This window comes from Miniopterus natalensis, chromosome 4, assembly GCF_054644295.1.
Source record: "Miniopterus natalensis isolate mMinNat1 chromosome 4, mMinNat1.hap1, whole genome shotgun sequence".
NCBI classification, from domain to species: domain Eukaryota; kingdom Metazoa; phylum Chordata; class Mammalia; order Chiroptera; family Miniopteridae; genus Miniopterus; species Miniopterus natalensis.
Genome location: NC_142084.1, coordinates 67,390,834 through 67,414,267, shown reverse-complemented (window position 1 = coordinate 67,414,267; position 23,434 = coordinate 67,390,834). Strand labels below are relative to the sequence as shown.

At 47.8% G+C, this 23,434-nt stretch overlaps 1 protein-coding gene, 1 non-coding gene and 1 pseudogene across 4 annotated transcripts in view; 1 reads left to right on the top strand and 2 right to left on the bottom strand.

Annotated features, from left to right (window-relative positions):
* Positions 1–3,773: 3,773 nt before the first annotated feature.
* LOC107533242 (inorganic pyrophosphatase pseudogene) lies at positions 3,774–10,828 on the bottom strand (annotated as a pseudogene).
* LOC148093348 (small nucleolar RNA SNORA16B/SNORA16A family) lies at positions 8,391–8,522 on the top strand. Its single transcript, XR_015714445.1, has one exon. It is a non-coding gene; the product is annotated as a small nucleolar RNA SNORA16B/SNORA16A family (small nucleolar RNA).
* The window catches only part of ILF3 (interleukin enhancer binding factor 3), a 32,950-nt gene continuing 19,381 nt past the window's right edge, over positions 9,866–23,434 (bottom strand). For 2 of the 3 annotated variants that reach the window (XM_087816719.1, XM_087816720.1), the window contains 14 exons: positions 23,013–23,108; positions 22,267–22,378; positions 21,747–21,844; positions 21,057–21,168; positions 20,855–20,965; positions 20,335–20,534; positions 19,799–19,966; positions 19,233–19,370; positions 18,949–19,125; positions 18,699–18,852; positions 18,511–18,564; positions 14,699–15,061; positions 13,967–14,092; positions 9,866–13,571 (listed from right to left, as the gene is read on the bottom strand). In XM_087816719.1, coding sequence (XP_087672845.1) covers positions 13,435–13,571; positions 13,967–14,092; positions 14,699–15,061; positions 18,511–18,564; positions 18,699–18,852; positions 18,949–19,125; positions 19,233–19,370; positions 19,799–19,966; positions 20,335–20,534; positions 20,855–20,965; positions 21,057–21,168; positions 21,747–21,844; positions 22,267–22,378; positions 23,013–23,108 — 2,046 coding nt within the window. In that variant the 3' untranslated portion in view covers positions 9,866–13,434. The remainder of the gene's footprint in view (positions 13,572–13,966; positions 14,093–14,698; positions 15,062–18,510; positions 18,565–18,698; positions 18,853–18,948; positions 19,126–19,232; positions 19,371–19,798; positions 19,967–20,334; positions 20,535–20,854; positions 20,966–21,056; positions 21,169–21,746; positions 21,845–22,266; positions 22,379–23,012; positions 23,109–23,434) is intronic. The other variant, XM_087816721.1, reaches the window with a different exon arrangement.

Below are 23,434 nucleotides of genomic sequence, written 5' to 3'. Positions count from 1 at the left end.
GCCCTGGGAGAGCATCAGGGGGACCATGGCAACCGACACCGACCGTCAAGTCCTCTCAGGGCGTTGGGTTCGCTTCAACCGCAGCGCGTTGTTGTACAACTGAAACTAACATAATATTGTGTCAACTAATTGGGGTGAATAATAGCATATCGCAATAAGGACATTGTGAAGATCGAATGAGGAGAGATGTGTATAGAACTTTGCAGGGTGTTCTGTTCATTGCTTTGTCCCAAGAGCTTAAAATAGTACCTAGCACGTAGTACGTGCTTAATCAACATTAGTTTATTCAGTGAAAGATGGAATCCCAGATTACAGAAGGGGAGCCTGAGATCCAGAACCTGACCAAACCTATTCATTCATTCATTCATTCATTCATTATACACCTACATATACATCCCCACTTGTGCCAGCCTCCATTCTGCACAGGAATGAAAGAGGCTGGGTCACGGACTTATTAGGCACTGGCTGTGTTCCACTAAATATAATAGCAATATAAAATACTATATATATCAATGACCGTTATTGTTATTGGAAACGGAGCTGATATCCTTCCTGGCCACCAGAGGGCAATATTACACCAGAATCCTTCCTCATGACTGGGCCTAACTGGGCTGATGGAAGCAAAAACCTGATCCTCTAGGGGCTAATGGTAACAGTTTCTCAGGGTGGGGGAGAGTCCTCACAGAGGCCACATCTGGGAAACACCCACCCAGGAGGTCCACCTTGGGGCCTTTGCTTTGGCCATTGTCTGCAACACTCTTCTGGTTTTCCATGGCTTACTCATATTTTCAGTCTGTTGCTCCTAACTCCTCCAATCTTAAGAACCCTCCACCCCCAAGACTCTATGTGACATGGCCTGTAACTCATATTATGCTTTTTAAAAACTCGATACATTGACAATACCCCAATTTTTATTTCTGTCTCCTGAATTCACATCTCTCTCTCTTTTTTAAATATGTCTATTCCTCAGAGAGAGGAAGGGAGAGAGAGAGATAAAAACATCACTGATGAGAGAGAGTCATTGATCGGCTGCCTCCCACAAGCTCCCTACTGGGGATAGAGCCCACAATCCAGGCATGTGCCCTGACCGGGAATTGAACCGCAATCTCCTGGGTCATAGGTCGATGCTCAACCACCTGCTAGGTTTGCATCTCCTCTTAACAGATGCCTCCTTGACATCTCCACTGGGTATCCATAGGCACCCAAACTCCACATTTCCAAAGCAGAGCTCCTGATTGTAGCCCCACCCAAGCTAGCCTCCCCCCCTTCATCGTCAGCAACAGCAGCTCAAATCTTCCAGGAGCTCCGATAGAAACTTAGGGATGGTCCTCGAGCTCTCAGTAGCTCTCATTCCCAATCTGATTTATCAGCAAATCCTGGCTGCTCTGCTTTCAAAATCTAGCCAGAATCAATCACTTCATACTCCCCTCCTCCATAAATAGCTCTCATCCTGGTCCAGACCGGATTATTGCAGTCCTCTCCTCACTGTTTCGGTTTCTGCATTGACTCCTTATGCTATATACCTGAAGGCATTTTCAAACAAATGATTTCAACATTTCACCATTATGTCAGTTGCTTGTTGTAGGTTTTTTGAAAATGCAGCATATTAAGTAAAGAAAGGTCCTTTCAATTCCTAGTTCACTCGCAGATTTTTATTATAAATAAAAGTTTATCGTACACTTTTTCTATATCTTTTGAGATAACCATATAATTTGTATCATTTAATTTAAAATGCCCAATAACAAATTTTCTTTTCTAATGTATTAATAAATTTTATTTCCATTCCTGAGATAAACCTACCTTGTTCATGGTATTTTTTAGATTGTGGCATTTTATTAATATTTTTATTCTTTTTTACTTAGAATTTCTGCATCTCAGTTATAAATTATATTGGTCTATAATTTTCCTTGCTTATAGTACTGTCTTGCCTGAGTCTGGTGTTCAAATTATGCTAACTTCATAAAATAAGTTAAGGAGTTTTCCTACTCTTACTATTTTCAGGAAGAAATTGTGCAACACTGGAATTACCTGTTTCTTGAATGTTTTATTGATCTTATTTTTTTAAAAATATATATCTTTATTGATTTCAGACAGAGGAAGAGAGAAGGAGAGAGACAGAAACATCAATGATGGGAGATTTATTGATCAGCTGCCTCCTGCACGCCCCCAACTGAGGATCAAGCGCGCAACCCAGGCATGTGCCCTGATGGGGAATCAAACCGGGATCTGGATCCTAGGTCGACGCTCAACCACTGAGCCATGCCCAGCTGGGCTACTGACCTTACTTATAAATCTACTTGGTTATGCTGTTTTCCTTGTAGGAGTATTTTTTTTTAATTTATCTTTATTATTGAAAATATTACAGGTGTCCCCTTTTTCCCCCATTGACTCCCTCTACCCCACTCCTACCCCCTCCCCAGCCCTTCACTGCATTATTGTCTGTGTCCACGTAGGAATATTTCAACTGCTGATTTCAGTTTTTTTTTTTTTTTTCTCCTTTATTGGTATTAGAGGCAGAGAGAGAGAGAGATTTATTTGTTGTTCCATTTATTTATGCAGTCATTGGTTGCTTCTTTTATGTACCCCAACCAGGGATCGAACCAGCAACACTGGCTTATGACAACGCTCTAACCAACTGAGCTACCCTGCCAGGGCTGCCCTGGTTCTTGACAGATAGTTTCATTGGGTATACAATCCTAGGCTGATAATTATTTTCTCTTGGCACATAGAACATATTCCACTTGTGGCTTCCATTATCACTATTAAGAAATAGAATCTCAATCTAAGTTCAGTTTCTTGTGATCTGCTTTTGTTTTTCTAGTTTCTTTTAAACATCATTCTTTTTTCTTTGCCAGTTTGCAATTTCACAGGATGTGTCTAATTGTGGATTCCTTTTATCCTGTTTGGGATTCCCTGAACTTCTTGGATCTGATGATTGGAGTCTTTCCATAATTTTGGAAAATTCTGCTATTTTCTCTTTGAAGTGCTGCACTTGTCTGCAACTTAGCCTCAGCACACATAGCTGAGGGCAAGATGAGAAATGCTGACTTGCTGTCCCTCCTGAGAAGACAACCCTTGGATTGGGGGCTAGGGAAGAGCAAACCCTATTGCACCAGTCTGCAGTGGAGTTTCCATCTTGCTGAACTGGTAGAAGGAAGGTAGAAGATACCAAATACCACAGACACTCACTGTTCTAACAAAATTTTCTCATAGATTTTCTTGAATAGATGTTTCCTAATTGGCTGTATGGCCTTAGGACTATTTCCTTATTTATTTATTTTAATCCTCACCCAAGGATATGTTTATTGATTTTTAGAGAGAGGAAAAGAGAGAGAAAGAAGCATCAATTGGTTTCCCTCATATGCACCCCCACTGTATATTGAACCCACAACCTAGGTATGTGCCCTGACCAGGATTCCAACCTGAAACCCTTTGGTGCATGGGAGGATGCGCCAACCAACTGAGCCACTCAACAGCCAAAGCACCTGTTAATACTTATGGGTGTTATTTCACATTGAAAATATAAAATACATTCACAATATATACACATATCAAATCATTATGTTGTACACCTAAAACTAATACAATATTACATGTCAATCATATTGAATAAAGATGGGGGGAGAGAAATCTCTTAGTAATATGAAAAAAGGTTAAAGGATGAAATTTTTATTTATATGTTCTTACTATAGTAATATATATATATATATGAATAAATATATATAGCAATATATATACATGTACACTAACAAAAAATCAAATACAAAGAAAAATTTGAAAACACAGGAGTTTAATAAGCTTTACTTATGATTCGATTTTAAATAAGTAGATTTATTTAAAGGTTTTTTCCAGCAAAATAATTTTTATTTCCTAGCACATAGTAAACATATATATCCAATATCTTGCACATTTATTTATAAATGACTTCCAAATTCCAATAACTGCTCTGATATTTAAGCAGGTACTAAAAGTTGTCTTAGTCGAGATATGAAAAATGCTTTTATATGGATAACACACTACATATATTAGATTGGTCATGGCAGAATTTGCTTTGTTAGTTAGATTAGTTCTGTAAATTTAAAGTTTTAAAAAGCCACTACTTTTGCATTAATACCTCCAGATGAGTAAGATGCAGCAACGTCAGCTTGTATTCTAGAGAAATTTCTTTAGTTTAATATAAGTGATGGAACCACTTATATGCTGGTGCTGTGCAAGTAGATTCACATGGGGGTGGGAAAGCATCCATGACGGCTTTGGCAGCATCAGGATCACACTCAAGGGAGTCTCAGACACTGTGGTGTTCATGCAACTAATTCACTTTTCATCAATTTTGCCAGTAATGCTCTCCAATGGACACGAGGGCTTTTAATACTATCAGTTGCAAACTCCATATCTTTAAATTCTGCATTGAAAGAAAACTGGTTCTCTGGTCTTCCATCAGGAAAGTTGTACCTTCTAAACCAGTCCACAGTAGCTTCTAGGTAGCCAGGTTTCAGCCCCTTAACATCATGAATATCATTATAATTGGATGCAGCAGGATCATCCACATTAGTGGCAATCACTTTCCAGTTGGTTTCCCCTTCATCAGTCATAGCCAATATGCCCAGAACTTTCACCTTGATTATTTCACCTCTTGCACATACCTTGCTTCCAGTTTCACAGATATCAATTGAGTCATTGTTGCCACAACCACCAGTATGTTTGTCATTGTGTCCTGTTTCTTCCTAAGTCTGAGGGATGGCACCATAATTCCAGATATATCCTTTATAAGGGAACAAATTTGCAAACATAACTGAGTTTTCCTTTTTTCATACCTTGTTTAATTGGGTTTAAAGGGTCTTTTGTAGCAAACTCCATTTTTGGATTAGACCAGTGTGGTACTTGAACTACCATGTGGAACACATCCTTATCTGCATAAATTAGAATATCATGAAATGGAGATAGATATTGTCCTTTTCCTTTTTTTTTAAATCCTCACCTGAGGGTATTTTTTCCATTTTCAGAGAAGGTGGAAGGGAAAAGGGAGGGAGGGAGGGAGGGAGGGAGGGAGGGAGGGAGGGAGGGAGGGAGAGAGAGAGAGAGAGAAATCTCAATGTGAGAGAGCCCCACCAGGTCAGGGATTGAGCCTGCAACCAAAGTATGTGCCTTTGACCAGAAGTGAACCCGGGACCCTTCAGTCCACAGGTCAACTCTCTAACCACCAAGTCAAACCCACTAGGGCTGTCCTTTGACAGATAGGGGACGATACTCTAACCAACTGAGCTACCAGGCCAGAGCCAGAAACTTAAATTTTGCCAATCAGGTTTGTGTGAAATGAAATCTCATTAGGGTTTTAATTTGCATTTCCATGATTCCTACTGAGATTGAACATCTTTTCAGATGTTGAAGCCATTAACTAACATCTTTCACTACTCAGCTTAGGTGATTTGGCAGAATTCAACCTGGCCAACCTGCTGAGCACTTCTTTATGTGTGTATATATGTATATATTATATATTATTGATTTTTAGAGAGAGAGGGAGAGAAAGAGAAACATCTAAGTGAGATTGGAACATTGATTGTCTGCCCCCTGGCATGCCTCCTTCCAGGGACTGAGCCCACAACCTGGCATGTGCCCTGACTGGGAACTGAACCAGCAACCTTTCAGTGCACAGGATGACACCCATCCAACTGAGCCACACTGGCCAGGAGTAAACTCTTCATTTTTAACTTAGTGTTTTCTGTATATATGCTTACACATATGTATCTCTTCCACATGAAACAAAAATACAACATGATGGTCTTCGGAGATTGTAACTACTAGAGTCTTCATTGAACTGTGCTTTTGTGTTTTAGGCATTTCTCTTCATGTGTAATATTTCAAATTTTCAAATGTATTAAAAATTCAGCAAGTGCAAAAGGCAAAGAAACTCTCACCTCATTTCACACCCACCCACTTTCCATCTTAGCCTTTCCTAGTAACATGTTTTATTTATTTATTTACTTATTTATTTATTATTTATTTATAAATCCTCACCTACGGATATTTTTTCCATTGCTTTTTCAGAGTGGAAGGGAGAGAGAGAAAAACATTGATGTATCGATGTGAGACGTATCAACTGGTTGCCTCCCTGATGCACCCCAACCAGAGCTGGGGATCGAGTCTGCAACCGAGGTACATGCCCTTGGCTGAAATTGAACCTGGGACCCTTCAGCCCGCAGGCTGACGCTCTAATCACTGAGCCAAACTGGCTAGGGCAACATGTTTTATTATATTCCTGTCTTTACAGCATTTCATCATGCAAACAGAAGCAAATACAAAGCTAAATACTTATATTTATCTCTATTTTACACAAAAGGCTTGCTAATTACACTGGTAGGTTGCACCTTGCTTTTTGTCTATACTTTGGAGACCATCCTGTCAGTACATAGTCTCCTTGCTCTTAACAGTTGCCTCCTATCCCAAAGTATGGGCAGACCATCACTCACTTAAAGGGTCTCCTGTTGATTCTCACTTGAATTATGGGTAATCTTTTGCTTCTCTAAACAAGGCTGCAATTAATAACCCTATATTTAAGTAGTTTCAGCAATTATATTTTTAGGAAAAATTTCCATCAGCTGGATGCCTGGGTCAAAGATTATAACATAAGACCCTACCAAATGCCCTCTATCAGGTTCTGACATTTGCACCTGCACCAGCTAGTAGTAGATGGAAGCGCCTATTTTCCCACAGCCTCTCCAACACAATTTCACCTGCTTGCTTGACAGAAGAACCATGGTAACTTCCTATCGTTGTTCATGTGCATTTCTCTTATTCCCAGTGAGGTTTGGCATCTCTTCTTCACTCCCACCTTCTACTTTTTAAGAATTTTAAATTGACTTTTAGAGAGAGAGGGAGAGGGAGAGAATGAGAGAGACATTGATATGAGATCAGCTGCTTCCTGCACGCCCTGTACTGTGAATCGATCCCAAAACCCGGCCATGTGCCCTGACCAGGAATGGAACTGGTAACCTTTTGGCACACGGGATGACACCCAACCCACTGAGCAACACTGTCAGGGCCACTCTCACCTTCTTGAAAACCTGTCTTCCTATAGCTTTTCTGGTCTCATTCTCCCAATTTCTGAAAGTTTTTTTTATAGTTCATACAAATAATAATAATAATATGATGATGATGATGATGATGAACAGCCAACATTAACTAATGGAGCAGGAGCCAGTGTGTGCCTGGTGTCTGGTAAGCTCTACAATGCCATCACATCATTTGACCTCAGTACAATGAGGTGGGTATTATTTTCATCCCCATTTTATGAATGAAGAAAATGAGGCAGAGTCATTTACTGGCTTGCTCATGGTCACATGGCTAATAATCAAGAAATGGGAACTGAAATCTAATCCTGTGTGAAACTTGTTAAGTCTTCATCTTATACAACTTCTTTTCCTGATGGAGAAGGCAGTATTAGGGATTGCAGCACAGAGAAGGGGTAGAAAGGTTGCAGCCAGGAAAACCTGTGAGGGAGGATTCAGGCTCTGACACTCAGAAGCCAGGGGACTTTAGTCTGGTGATCACCACTCTCTGAGTCTCAATTTCTTAGTCTTTAAACGGGGGCAGAGGGTCATTATGAAGTAAGCAGGGCTTGGCACACAGCATATGCCCAAATACACACATGAATATACATGCAATAGACATTACGGAGCAACCACTCTATGTCATAACACTGTTCTCACTGCTGGCAACATAGCAGTGAACAAGCAGAGAAAGAGCCATGCTCTGGAGGGATGAACAAGAAAAATTAGTAATGTGTATCATATCTCAGGTGATCAGGAGTGCTCAAGAATAAAGAGGGCAGAGAAGGAAAAGGAATTGGAAGGTGGCTATTTTAAGTAAGGTGGTCAGGATCAGACTCACTGAGAAGGTGACATTTGAGTTAAAGCCTGAAAGACATGAGGAATCATGATGGGAACTGAGTTCACGCAGTGGCAACAATGAAAGCAAAGTCCCTGAGGTGGGAATGTGCCTGGATCGTTTGTGGCGCAGCAGTTAGGTCAGTGTGGCGGGAGGGAGTGAGGGAAGGAGAGAAAGATGAGGGCTGGAGGTCAAATATGAGGTCCCCCAAGTCCTCTAGTTTTTGGTGAGAACTTTGACTTTCATCTGAGCTAGATGGAAGGGTTGGGGGGCAGCGTGGATCAAGGCGATCTCTTCTATCACCAAGAGGTAAAGCAGGGGACAGAAGTGGGGTGCAGCCGAGGTTCAGTGGCGTGGAGGTTTCTGCGCCGCTCAGTAGGGAGGGCTGGGGGCACCAAGGTCTCCCCTTGAGGCGGCGCTGGGAAGGCGCATTCAGCACGCTGGACAGCGTCCGCACGTTGCTCCAGGGGTGGAGCCTGCGAAGGCGGCCAATTAGGAGCAGAGCTCATCGGCCTTATCGAAGCAGCAGCTGCTTCCACATAGCTGATGTGGTCAAAAAGGAGCCCAGAGTGAGTTTTCCTAGAGGTCACCGTTCTGTTTGCTCTAACTGATCTGTAACATTTTGGGAAATGACAGTTCAAAAAACAAGAGCGGTGCACTGTGTGCACCCTATGCGACTGTGGCAGGCAGAGCCTACGATAGGATCCTATCAGAACCGTTTTCTAGGACGCAATGATGTAGAGGGTGAAGTCACTGGGCGGAGCCTGTGAAAAGCTTCTATTTGTAGTAGGGCCTGTTGATGGGGCGTGGAAAAGGCGGGCACTGTATATAGGGGTCTAGGGGCGAACTGAAGCGGTTGGAAAGGGCGGCATTTGCAGAAGCAGGGCCGAGGCAGGTTCCGAGATTGCTGCAGTCGCCCAGAGAAGTCCCTCAAATTGGGTACTAGGTAGTTCGCCTTAAGGAGCCGGTATTTGATGTCCCCGGACTGAGAAGGGCAGGAGTTAGACTTCTGGCCATGGAATGGGGAATCCCCGACCTCTGGAGAGGTGGGCATTTCAAATACCTCTAACTTTGAAATAGGGGTCCCGGGAGCCTGGAGGGATTCTTTGGTTTATCCATCTGGGGGTGGGAGGGACTCCTGTGATATTTTTGCCCAACCTTCTCCCCAGCCCAGCTGCCAAGAGGCCGAGTTTAGGTGTCAATTCTTGGAACGTTGGAAAGGGCAGACAGGACGGCGACCTCTGGGTTATGCACTCCGTGGCCACTCCCTAGCCATTCCTGTTTGTCTCCCCACCGCAGAGAGGTGGTCTCCTGAGCCTGGAGCACTCTCCTTTCTATATCCCGAGGCAAGGCAACAACCCTTGCCGGGCCAATCTTCTGGTCTGGGACATTTGTTTTTACCGATCTTGGGTCTGTGAGCTCTTCCCTTACCAAGCCCAGTGGACTCTGTCACCTAAGTACCCCTGAATCTCACAGCTTGGATGTTCCAGAACTCAAGCCTCGTTGCTGGTCTGTTGCCCTCATTCTCACCTCTCCCACACCTCTATTCTCTACCCAAAAGAACTGTTCTGAAGCACTCCTCAGCCTGGGGTCTTCCCAGTTCAGAATCCCTCTGGCTGGCTGTCAAGGGATTGCACTGGGTGCCCCTTGCTGACACAGCAATACTTCTTTTTGCAAACAAAAAGCTTTACCCACCTGAGTATAGTTTCTTTATTCCTACCCACCAGTTGAATTTTTGTGCATGTTGCTGCCTCTGTATGGCATACCCTTCTCTTACCCTCTAACATACCCCTGGTCTCAGTTCAAGCACCCTGTCTCATTTGAAACACAGAAAGCCTTCCCTGATATTCCCTGCCCCGATGGAACAGGGCCCCCTTGGTGCCTAGAAGCTCCAAGAGGGCAGGGACCAAGTCCACTTCGAAGTTCCAGCACTCAGTACAGGAGTGATATATAAACCAACACCCAATAAACACATGTTGAGTGAATGAAACAATGAACACAGAAGTTTCCATTTATTCCAGAATGGGTTAGAACGAGCATCTGGGCCAAAAAGGCTTGCTGCTAAGAGCGCACAGCCAGCATGGGGCTCACACCCGGAGACTGAATCCTCAGCTGACAGCCCAGATGCAGTGTCAGGCCTCAGGGGCACGGCAGGTGCTGACTGCACAAGAATGGTCAATGGTTCAAGAGAAAGTGAATGCTCTGCCAGGGTAGTTGGGCAGCTAGGTGGTAACTTCCAGGACTGGACCACAGTCCAGAGGGACACAAGCCCCAGTGACTCTGCCAATCTAGAGGTGGAAATCCTAGATCCATTACTGCTCAGAGGTCTCCTTTGGTCCCAAGGCACCAATCCCAACAACCCCCACCCCCATCAGTCTAAATTTCTGGAAAGGCCCTGTCCCTCCCTCATAAGTCACCTTGGCCCACCATGCCCAGGTCCAGCTGTCTTGTCAATGGTTTGGTCTCCTTCCCTTCCCTCTAAAGGCATCCTGAGCCCTCTGGAGTGTAATGTCCAGTACTGGATCATCACCACCCCCACCCCAAGCCTATCCACCAAGCATCCTATCGTGATCAACTTGCTGAGTAACCATGTGGGTCGCTGGTCCTTCCTGCTCATGCTCCTGGTGATTTCTGCTGACTGAATGATGCATGACACTGTCCTCGAGCAACATATGGGCCAAAGCATCGGAGGTGAAGCAGCAGCTCAGTGAGGCCCTACTCCAGGCTGTCTTCCTGGACTTGGAGGGCAACAGGCCTGGAAATGCCATGGTCAGCTTTAAATGGGTGATGCACCAGCAACAAGGGCTTCTCCATCATGCTCAAAGTGGCAGCCACATCTTCCTGAACCCAGCTTCCTGGAGTAGCAGGTCCTGAGGGTTGGGATATTGCAGTTGGTCAGCTGCATCACCAGGCCATCAGCACCAATGAGGTCCCCAAACAGCATTAAGGTGCCAAGGGATCTGTGTTCATCAGCTGTCCCCTCAGGATACCCACTGTGCTGCAAAGATGCTGCTGGCTCTGATGTTGTCCAGACCTGACCATGATGATCTTGGCTACGGCTGAAACTCCCAGGGCTGTGCCAGCAGCCCAGTGCATGAAATCTTCATCCAACCCTGTAATGGGCGAAACAGTCTCCCAAAATGGTATGTCCACATCCTAACCGCTGATGCCTGTGACTGACTGTACTTGTACAGTCTCTGTAGATGTAATTAAGGATCTCGAAATGAACTCATCCTAGATTAGGGTGGGCCCTAATTCCAATGATTCATGTCTTTATAAGAAGATGATGATTTGAGACGTAAGACTCATAATCAGGAATTTGAATGTGGTAGTGTTTGCTGTATGGGAAACTGACGATGAGGAGAGACCTGTGTTGACAAGGCAGATCCAGATTTTAAAGCATTTGGCAGGCGCAGCCAGAGGGCTCCTCCCTGAGGATTTCTGAGTGATGCAGACTGTCCAACGCCTGTATCATATCATCACAAACACAAGGTCCCAATAATGTTGCATGGTTTTTCCCAGCCCCTGTACATGTCTCGGAGAGGAGCTGGGGTGGATACCATTCCTCAGGTCTGTCTCCTCTCTCCACTTGTGCAGATACTTGAGGAATCCCAAGGCACTTCAGGCTGACCCAAATGGTTGCACTGTGGGCCACCTCTTGAATGAACTTCACAGGGCCCCTCTCCTTAGGCTGGGCCGCTTGGTAGCTAGGACCTCCTCTGCTGCAGCAGAAAGCAAAAAGTTCCCAATGTTTTATTTTTCAGTGCAGAAAACCTTTCTTTTACCTCTCAAAGAAAGCAAGTCTTCATCCTTTGAAGGCACACTGGTGTTTCTGCCTCAGCTGAGTGATCCTGCATCAAGAATAGTTTGCAGTCCGACTGGCGTGGCTCAGCCATTGAGCATCGACCTATGACCCAGGAGATTGCAGTTCGATTCCCGGTCAGGGCACATGCCCGGGCTGTCAGCTCAAACCCCAGTAGACGGCCTGTAGGAGGCAGCCAATCAATGACTCTCTCATCATTGATGTTTCTCTCTCTCTCGCTCTCCCTTCCTCTCTCTGAAATCAACAGATATTTAAAAAAAAAAAAAAAAAAAAAAAGATGGTTTGCACTTCTCTCAGTAGCCATGGTTAACCAGCACAGGAGGCCAAAGGGCTACCTGGGGCTTAGGCTGTGAACAGTGCCTGGTATGAACTTGCCTGGCAAGTTGACAGGGGTCCCTGCAGAGGGGCAGCCCAGGCCTTGCGTGCCCACAGGGTTCTTCCCAGGCAGGCCACACCCTGGGACAGGGTCAGCTTTGAGAATGGCTGCTAAGGGGAGAGTTCCTCCACCTCCATACTGCGATGTATAAGTGTAGAATGTTCTACAGCATCTTTGGCTCCTACCCAGTAAGTGACATACGTCTCCCAAGCACTAAAAAACTGCCTGGGATTGAGAAACGGTGCTCCTGAGAAACCTGCTGTGAAGAAGCTCAACTGGGCACTCTGTGAAGTTCTGGGTAGAGGAGGCACCAGGGACAAAGGCTGTGGCTGCAGCTGCCACAGAGACCCAACCCAGCACAGATGGTTCCACGGCTGGAGATTCACACATCTTGGGATGCCTCAGCCAGATTTCGATCAGGCTTTTTCAAATTAGGTTCTACATACCAAATGTAACCCGAGGTAACTTCAAATCGCACTTACACTACACCCAGAAATCATGGAGCATAAAACAAAACATGCTGAATTGTAGACGCAAAACCCAAACAGCAGCATGGGCCACTAGGCTGCTATGTAGACACTAGGGGCTGTGGAGCTCGCTGGGCAATAGAGGCTACAAGATTCCAGGTAACTGGTTGCTGGCCCTGGCCAACTTCAAGACCTTTATAAGCCTGGAGCTGGACCCTGGACCCTCTCTGGTAAACAGGGACCATCCTGTCACCCATGTCCCACTTTCTGGTGCTGGGAACAGAGTGGAGGAAACTGCCCATTGCGCTCCTGGAGGGTCAGACACCCAGGCCTACGACGGCGCAGTTTTCTTTCTTTTTCTTTATTTGTCTACATTCAGCTGAATTCAAATGTACTGCCTGAATGATCCAGACATACAAAAAAACCCCACTCTTTCCCACGGTTTTTTAAAATAAAATCTTCACTTATAAAACTGAAACACTAAAGCATTAAAATACAGAAAGCTCGTTTAACTCACTTCACAAAAGCATTAACAGATGAGGTATCCCTTCTGTAACTATTTCAAGACAAACTGAGTTAACACTAACACCAATTGTAAATAGACAGAGGGATACTGAACTGTAAGAACTCAGAAAACTCTACTCGGACAAAGTTGTAATGGCAACTAACAAACCACTGAAGACGTGGAGTCCCAAACACGGCTAAATATGGGTCACAGAACGGGTCACAGAGTGACCAGCTGCACCTCACAACACAGCAACGTGGACGGGGTAGGGCAAGAGGACCCAGAGGGGCCGCAGACATGTTAACTGTGATGCATAAAACTGAATTCTTACAACGAGGAGGGGTAAGTGCAGAAGGTACAAATCTTCACCCTCAGGGCTTTATCTGTACTGGTAGTTCATGCTGTGGTCTGCGTTCCTGCCGTAGCCTCCCTGTGATGACTGATAAGAGCTGGGAGGGCCGCTGTAATTCTGGCTGGACCCCGGGGAGTTGTAGTTCGACTGTGACGAGTAGCCTCCTGAGGGAAAGAGGGGGTGGGGATAAGTCCAGTCACAGAGATGTCAGCAATGCGAACTCTAACTGGGGCTGTCTGAGCACCAGGCTCTATTTGGCTCTTAGTATTGTCCGCATTTCTTCATGTAGGTACCAACATTTAGAGTAGGGCAATTTCTGCATCTCTGGCTTCTAAAAAGCCGAGAAACTAGAGGTATGCCTAAGTTGGTGCTTGCACAAGGCCTCATGCGCCCTCATCTCCTGCTTCCTGTTCTTGCCCCACACAGAATCCAAGAGGCAACTGCCACTGTGGTCCTGCCCAGGCTATCTGCCCAAGCCAGGCCACACCCCTCTTCACAGCCTCAGTGTGGCTCTGCCCCCCCAACACCAATGCTGTGCCACCTGCTGCTCCAGGCCCACCTTGTTTGCCTTGGTAGGAGCTGCCCCCAGAACCTCCTCCGTAGCCCCCATGTGACCCTGGGTTGTAGGATGACCCGCCTGAGCCGTAGCTGTTTCCGCTGCTTCGGCCTCCACTACCACTGTAGTCTGGGGGAAAGAGAACACAGTGTGGTTGGTTAAGAGGCCTTGTGCTACAGCCCTCGATGTGGCAGACCCTTGGCCAAGACCCTGGACCTTTGCAAATTTCCGTCTTGACTGCCTGAATTTGGCACAGGTCAGTCCCACCATAAATTGCCAGGGGCTGGCTAGAGTCCTACAAGGTCCCCACGCCCTGGATTGCCCTTATCACCACATTCTGAAGTTCCATTCCACCTTCCCACCTGCTTCTCCAACCTAAGCTTCCCAGCATTTCAGGAATTGCAAAATTAACCCAAGTCCCGGCTCCTGCTGAGTGTCCCATCACGAACCATTGTATTCCTACCCTCTCCCAGTTGGGCCACTGGCACAATGCAGCCCACCAGTTCTATGCATGAGGTGGAGGGAGAAATGGAGCAGGGAGCAATTCAGGCTCTTTTAGGGGCTGGATGCAACCTGGACTCAAGAGGTCACCTCAAAGTGGCTGGCCCAGATTCAGACTCTACCTTTGTGCCCCAGCCTCAAGACCTTATCCTGGAGGCCTCTGCCCCCAACTTCCAGTCCCTCAGCCAGAGGTGGGACAGTGTTGAGCTTCTGGGGAATTGGACGCCAACTCACTGAATTTGCTCTCGTAGCTGTAGTCGGAGCCGCCCCCGCCCCCGGGGGAGCTGTAGGAGTTGGAGTAGGAGTAGTTGCCTTGGCCGTGGCTATAGCCTTTCTGCTTGCCCTGTGGGGGGCCATAGTTGCTGTACTGGCTCTGGTTGTAGGACTGCTGCTGGCCTGGGTGGGACTGGTAGCCTGAGCCGTAGGAGGGCTTCTGCTGGCCCCCATGTGGCTGTTTCTTCCCGGCATGTTTCGGGGGCACTGGGGAGTTGTAGTTGTCGCCTTGGTAGTAGGAGCCGTAGCCAGAGGAGCCACCACCGCCCCCGCCGCCGCCACCGCCAGCATTCCCAGAATGCCCTCCATTGCTGTAGAACTGACCTAAACAGGAAGGCATCCAGTCAGGTGGAGGCTCAGGGAGACGGAGTCGGGGTGGGGAGGGGGGAAGGGAGGGAAGGTCGAAGCTGTGGGTCCTGAAGGCTGACCCGTGAGCCCACGGCCCAGGCAGGGGCAGAGTGAAAGGTAGGAGAGCAAGGAGCAGCAGCTCCAGTCCCTAAAGCAGCCTGGTCTGGGCTGGCCCAGCCTTCAGCTCCACTCACCCATTAGCTGATGACAACAATGGATCTTTGCCAAGCAGCGGCACGGCAGCACGCCGAGAGCAGCTTTTGCAGCGGATGTCAACGTTACAATGAGATGGGCTCCGAGTGCAGGATGACATTCACAACTAGCTGACTGCTACCCAGATGTCCCCAACGATGACAGGAAAAGCAAAGCCCCAGAGAAGCAGCCAGCCCTCCCCCGCTGTGCTGGGAAGAGGCTTGGCAGTCACAGGCTTGGGTGACCCTAGGAAATGCTCTTTAACAAGGTCCCTGACATTGGTGTCATTCCTGGATGATCCACTGGTCTGACCTGGTTCTTGGAGAACCAGAAACAGAGACTTAAGCCAAATGACCTGGGACTGCTCCCTGATGGGATTTATGCAAACACATGCCTTAAGGAGCAATTCCACAGCCTCCTGGGAAAAGAAGACTTAAGGCTGGGATCAGAAGGTCCAGGTGGTCCCCCAGAGGGCACCTCCTTGTTCCCAGCACAGCTGCTGGGCTCAGGCAGGACTGAGCAGCAGGAGTGACAAGCGTGCAGCAAGCCGCCACATTCTCAGGCTCTAGGGCTAAGAATGTCACGGAGAGCTCCCCCCACCTTCTGGTCCTTAGGTAAAGACCCCCAGAACATTGGTTTGTCAAGACACTGCTCCCCACCAGACACTCAGGTGGACCTTTGGGAGACGGATCAACTAAGGCGAGGGGGGAGAGGGAGGATGGGTCCTGTGGGTGGCTGTCCATCCAGGCTGGGCAGTTTCCAGTGCTCCAGCAGGGGCAGTGGAGCTCCTGGGCTCCTAAAGCAGGTAGGCCTAGCATGCCTTTGCTGGTTAGCTGTGCCTTTGTCCACAGATGGTTGAGGCTGCTGCCTGGTCAGCCTGGATATACCGCGTGGGTAGGAGAGGGAGGGGATGCTCCCACACAGCCTGTCACTTCCTTTCCATGTTTAGATCCAAGGGTCCTTCACCTTTTGGGTAAATTTGGGAATCCTCACAAGCCTTCCACCCACTGAAGATGTGCACCCCAGTGGTGTGCCTTGGGCTGTTTGAATAGTAATTTGGATAGAACTGAACTCCGCCATGGGTTTATTTTCTTCAGGCGGGCAGCCTCCACCCTACACCAACCCCCCCATCACAAATCCAAGGACAAGGATGTGTCCCACAATGCAAGAGAGTAAACACGAGGAGGCCAGGACAGGTGGTCTTCTTCAGATCCCCTCTTAAAACTCTTGCCACACTGGTTGACTTTCGGCCTACACTGAGTGCCTGCCTCCTCACCCCTCCACAAGCACAGGAATGAATGAAGACGCCAAGTAGTTACGGCTTGTTACTTTAACATGTATTGATTAAAAAAAAATAAAGGGGAGGGGAAGTTTTCAACGTCATTCAGGATAACTATTTCCTGGTATAAAAAGACATTATTCTCAAACAATAACTTTCTAAAAAAAAAAAAAAAAAATACATCATGCAATCAAAGTTTTAAAAAGTTTCACTGAATGTTTCAAACCTCTGGGAACAAATTATGCAGTAACTGTTTTGACCAGTTTTTGCCTGAATAAACGCAAAATCTTGCAAGTCAACACAGAGGCAGGCTTTGCTGCAGAAGTAACTGCTGACCAGAGTGAAAACCAGACTTGTTTCCAGGAACTTCCACAGGAAACGGGAGGCCTGAGTAAAGAGCCCAATCGCCTCTGTGTGCCTCTACACACAGGGAGAAGCCACAACCTCAAGCCTGTACCCTAAAGTGAGAGGGTGGAGGTTTCTAGGGCTTCTGAAATCTGCTGCAGCTGTGCACCCATGAGTACAGGCCCTACTGACGCAAGTTATTCACTGGAGAATTGAGCTACATATTAGGCTCTTTCTGCTTGACTATTTTTAAAGCCTCACTTTAGAAATTCTAGAATTCCATGCATTTGCAACTGTAATTAGGACTTGCAAAATTCTGCATTATAGCTCCCATAAGCCTGTCTATTTTTTGCACTAAATGATGGAAGCACAGTTTTGATACCTTTGAGAGTTCACCTCTAGCTAAACCAGCCACAGAATGTTGCATCCCCAAACACAAACCCACCAGAGCATTTACAAGAGGCAGGAAAGGTTAACTTAGCACAATATACAATTCCCCAATGTCCCCAACGTTTTACAAGCTTATTAAAAAAAAAAGAGGGGGGGGGAGAGAGAGAGGGAGGGAGAGAGAGGGAGGGAGAGAGAGAGAGAAAAAAAAAAAAGCCAGTTGCTCTGGATTCGGATGTGGTGAAATAGTTTTCATCACTGTCAAAGGCATCAACCAGATTTGGGATTTTGTTAAAAGGTTAAAAATTCATACAAAACCTGCTGTAAATTAAGACAAAGGTAGATTAAAATCATTTATCTGTCTCTTAAATAAAGTAATGCTTTCCATAAAAAGCAAAGGTGGGCTTTTGCCTTGATGCTGACCAACGCTGGCTCTAGAATTCTGTGCAATTCTGCACAAAAAAAAGCATTCTCTGAAAATTGTTTTCCACTTATTGTGAACTTCAATATGACCAAGTTCAAAGGCAAATCACGATAAAAACTGCCATTGTCTTAAATTCTGCAGGCTAAGAGTTTCAGACAAGCTGCGGTGACAAGCCACGGTTGAGAAACCCAGTGAAGCACAGGGGCACAGCACGGACACTTTGGGTTTTGGAGTTCGAGAAAATTGGAGTAAAAAGTTGATTTTGTGTGCAATACTTTTAGATGCTCTAGGAAGACCCAAAATCATGATAGCCGTAGCAGTCTGTGAAAAAGTCACCTACAAAAGGGGGAGACAGAGCAGAGAAAAAAAATTAGAATTCTTTTGAAAAATGGCACAGAGCGCCACATTTGAAATTCATGTTTTAGATTTCTCTGCTCCTGTAACCCCCCAGTGAAGGCTCCTTCTCAAGACAAGAGCTGTGCACTGTCAGGAAAAGCATATTCACAAAATTGGTGCTTCGTTCACATGGCTTAAAGCAGAGAAATTTAAAATTTTTACTTTTAAGGTACTTTTAAGTCACACAATGTGTGTGTTAACATTTACAGAGAAAATCACACTTTTGCAGGATGGGGAGGGTGGGGGCCTTGAGGATGGCCTAATCTAATCACTGAGAACAGGTGTGGGCAACTCTGAAGTCTCAGGGAGGCTGCTGCTGGCGGGCCACCCTGCTCTAACTCAGGCATAGGAGCTACACTGCAGCTTCTTCCCAAACTCAGGCCAAGAGAAATACACACTTACTGTAGCCAGCTGTAGCCGAGTTGCCTCCGTACCCATAGCTGCCATATCCAGCACCTGGAAGGGAACCAACAAGGTTATCAGGGCTGGGGGTGGGTCTCCCCTGCATCTGCCTCTCCCAGCACCTCAGCTCAACCCCAGGGGCCCTACACACCCCAGAGAGCCCATGGCAATAGGACAAGGTTCCTCACCAGCATTCATGTAGCCTCCATGGTTGGCGCCACCAAATCCTCTCCCTCTCCCTCGACCACGGATGTTCCCTCCTCTTCCCCGCCCTCGAAGGTTTGGGGGCGGGGGCACTTCGTTGTGCATGGGGCCTCCCATGCCAAAGCCAGGGTTATGAGGCTGGACAGAAGAGAACAGACAAGTTACTTTTGACTCATGCTTCAATCGCAGAAGAATTCATGTCGAGCTCAAAGGATCTCAGGCGTAAACAGTTACCTTAGCAGCAAATTTCGGTCCCCCTCTGACAGGCACAGGCGTTCTCTTCTTCTTATTGGCTTCAAGGGCAAGAGGGGCATCAGGGAACAGTTTTTCTAGTGCAGCAAGGGCAGCATATGCTTTTGCTACCTTTTTGTTTGAGCCAGCACCTTGAAACTTCTGTCCATCTACCTCGACCTGGGAAGAACAGACACATGTGGGGGGTGATCCAAAGCCTCCCACCAGGTCAGGTGGGCTCTCCAAAGACTCCAGGCCTCCACAAGAACCGCTCCAGGATCACTCACCTCCATGACAAAGCGCTTGTCATGGCTGCCACCAGTCTCTGAGATGAGCTCATACTTGAGGCCACGCCTCTTCTCATTAAGCTCCATGACAGGGTTCTTGCCATGTTTGGTCAGGATCGGCCCCTGCTGTTTTACGTTCTCAGGGAAAACAGAAGGAAAAAAAACCAACACTCTCAGCTAAGGGCTGTCCAACAGGTGGAGGACAGCCACTAGTGCATCATGGCTCTATGTACCCTGCTGTCCCACACTACCCTCACCTCTGAAAGTCATCTGTGAGCCTCCCAGCAATATGATGACCTCCACCTGCACCCTCTTTCTCTGGGAAATGGCCAGACACTGACTGAGGCCACCCTAGTACATCCCTGAGTTATGGCTCAACATCCGAAAAGCCTTCTTAGTAGTGGCTCAAAGGCTCACACCTGGAAGGTGTAGGGGCTGTAAGCTCCCAAACTGGAAGGTGATTTCTTTGGGGGGAAATGACTAGGACCAGCAACGATCCAGGCTCACAGGACACAAGGCTGACTGCTCCACCCTTTTGGGCCCTCCAGTGCCCACCATGGGCTCACCTCGGCAGTGGGATCTGAAGTAAAGGCAGCACTGGGGGTCGAAGCGGTTTCTACCACAGGTGGAGGGGCCACGACTGCTGGCTTGGCCTCCGTCTCCTCAGCTGAGTCCTCCCCCTTACTGGAGTCTCTGCCTTCAGCACCCGTAGGCAAGCCCATGTCCTGTAACACCTGGGAGGGAGACCCACACAACCCCCAGTGAGGGAAGAGGCTCAGCACTAGCTCATCCTAAATCAGAAGCTCCTAGAGCGGCGTCCAGCAATCTGGAGTATTGTTTTCTTTAGCTCTCCAAACCCTCAGCCATGTGTGTACACCCTTTGCTTGTCAGCCATGATGACAAAGGCATTTTTGCCACATGATTTGACAAACATTCCAAAATCTAACCATTTCAGTGTCTGCACACCCTCCCTAAGCCACATGGGTATTTGCACCTAGCACTTAAATAGGAGCCAACAGCTCTGAAGGAGCCCCAGATGAAGAAAGTGCTTTTGCTATCTGAAGGAAAAGCATGGGCTGGACAATGCCACCAGCTACCCTACCTTAACAGCCACATGTAGCTTGGCAGTCTTTTTGGATGGTCCGGAGGCCTCGAATGAACTGCCATCTACTTCCACAGACATGGTGAAGATGGGGGCGTGGACCGGCCCCGCCTGGGAAACCAGTTTATACTGCAGCCCGGGCTTCAGCTGGTTCAGCCTCATCAGGGCATTCATAGCCTGGGGAGGCTCTGCCTTCTCCTCTAGAGAAAGACCACCAACATCACTCTGGAACATCAGTCAATTCTGAACCAGGGAAGGGGTCTCTTCTGATGGCCTTTTGTCACGGTACAAGATGGATTGGGCAGCCGCACATTCCAAGGCCTTGCCTATTGCTGCTCCCACGTACACGCCACCACTGGAGTCTCCAGCTGGGGCACACCCACCTCACTTGTGTTCTGTACCTCTATTATATAATCGTTCTAAAAATGACTTAAATATGTCTGAAAAAAGTAAGGTGTCTCCCTACTTTGAAGTTAACCGGAGCTGGAGGACAAACAGGCCCAGGAGTGAATGCCTGTACCTTTCTTCTGAATCTTCTTCTTCTTTTTGCTGGGGGACTTTTCCTCTCCATCCTCCTCCATCGGGCGTTTCATTGGCGTAATGGCGTAGGTGGTACTGGGGGGGATTTGAACTAAAAGAGATCAGGACAGAAGTGGCTACGAGTCCAGTCTGGTGCTCTGTGGGGAGTCCGCTGCCCAGCCTGGAACCCCTGGTGTACTTACCGGTGTAGTCTACTGGGTTTTCATTCTTTGGTTTTTTGGGCATCTTAGAAGGCAGAGGGTCCATACCCAGGACTTTATGCAGCTGACCAAATGCAGCAAGTCGCAGAGCATGCTGGAAAAGGGGAAGAGGAATAGGAACCTGACTCAGCCGCCCTGTGCTCCTGGCCAAGATGTGTACGCTTGCTAATGCCTTCTGGAAGGGGTAGGAGCTGAGGGGGTTGCTAATGGTCTCCCCTACAACAGGAAGGGTTCCCCCAACAGCCAGGGGAAGGCCTGACTGCCAGGACCCAGCCTTGCTGTGGGGGAAGGCCAGCCTGTGACCACCCGCCTCAAGAGGAATACAGGAGACCCCAACCTGGGGACTGGTTGCCACACGGAGCCACGTGGTGGGCCTGCAAGGGAAGGACCCCTGGAACAATCTAAACAGCAAATAGACCTCCCCGCTGTACTCGGTGTCTGAAAACAACACTCGAGCAGGTCGAGGGGCAGGCTACAACCACGCGTGGCGCCAGGGGAAAGAAGCAGCCCAGATTGAGGCACCCTGTATCAGGCACAATCCCTTCTTAGCCTTCAGTCCCCGACCTGAGCCTATGAGTCCAGTGGCGACCCTGAGAATACCCAGTAATGGAACTAGAAGCCAGTGATTACAGACTGGGTAAGGGCTCACGGTGGCAATGGCGATGACTATACCTGCGCACTCTGTGTGATATCTTCCCGTTGCTGTCTGTCTAGATGCCCAATAGCATCAGTGGCTTCTTTTTCACAAGGGTCATAAATGCCAGAACCATCTGAAGGCAGGAAACAAGGAAGATATGCAGAGGATTATCTTTTAGCATCTCGGAAGAGTTGTACTGGCTGAGGGAACCAGATGCGTTACCCCCCGCGCCCCATCCACACCCAGCTCTGGAAAACACGCCGAGCTCGGTGACCCACTCAGCATCCAGCCCATGAGAGAAATAATCCACATGTGTCTCAGAGCAAGGAGCTCACGTGGGAGTGGGTCACCACTGCCCCGGATCCGCCCTGAGTCACAGCTGCGGAGCCGGCACAGGGCTGGATATGATGGTGCAAGAGGGTAGTCACATGCTTTAGCCCTAGGGGGACATGGGGCTGCTGCTGCCCTAACCCGGTCAGGGGACCCGCCAGAAAGTAGCCTCAGGGCCTTGATCCCTGTCCTTTCCCTGCAACTTGCAAAGCACAAGGCCCCAACCTGGCATCACGATGCCTGACGCCAGGCACTCCAGCACTCTCCGCAGCGCCTCGCCAGCACCCATGGGTCTGTTGGCTGTGCCGATGGACTTCTCACACAGAAGCTCAAGGGGCTGAAAGGCAAGAGGAACAGTTAGCCTATGTCCAGGACGTGTTTAGCCGATGCTTAGGAGCTATCACTGTGTATGTGGTAAAGAGTCGGGATGGCATGGAAAGATACAGCCATCCAAGTTCACAAGTCAGGGCTAAGCCAAAATAGGTCCCCTAGAGCTGGGCTCACACCTTTTCCTTAAGAGTCATTTACTCTTTTTGGACACATTGGCCAGGAGGCCAAGTTGAAGCTATTGTGTAGGTGCTTATATTTAATACAAAAACCATTCTTAACTATGTGCTGTAGGAAAACAGGCAGCTGGCCAGAATTGGCTTGTTGGTCTATTTGCTAACTGCTGGCCAAGAGTAGCTACAAAGGCTTCATCATGGAGTGGAGCATGTCACAGTACGTGTGCTCCCCTCTCTAGGCTGAGCTATGTACCTGCCATGGCGGAGGGGGGGTTGGTCCTGGCCTCATTTTCACCTTCCACCCAGGGTGTGGCACACAGCAGTCGCTCAATAAGCAGCTATGATGGCGACACATCCGCCACACCCCAAAGGGACACTCTAGCCCGTTATCAGAAGATATTCCTGACCTATGGAAGAAGGTCTCTGAGCATACAATCCCCAGGTGGCCATAGGTAGAAGGTGCCTTACCCATCCTCTTAGAGGACCCCAGGTGGGCACACGGGTGCACAGGTCCCTCAGGACCCGGATGACAATAACACAAGACTTCAGCCCATTGGCTCTGGCCTAGAAGAACAAAGCACAGGCTATTTACACCAAGGCACCTCCCAAAACACAAGGCAAACATGAACAACACAAGTCTCAGGGTGCTACTTTGTCCAGGGTAAAGGGTGAACATTCACAACCATCAAGTCTGTGGTTGGCAGTGATGCCACTGTGTGGATGATAATAATGTTACTCTTGGCACAAAGCAGCAGCAACCCACCTACTCAGTCACAAGCCTCCTTGGGGGGGGGGGTGTTGAATTTGTTTATGCGTGCTACGTTAGCAACTGCACGCCTGCAGGTGCTAAGCTCGGCACTGTGCTGGTTCAACATTACTGAAACTTTACG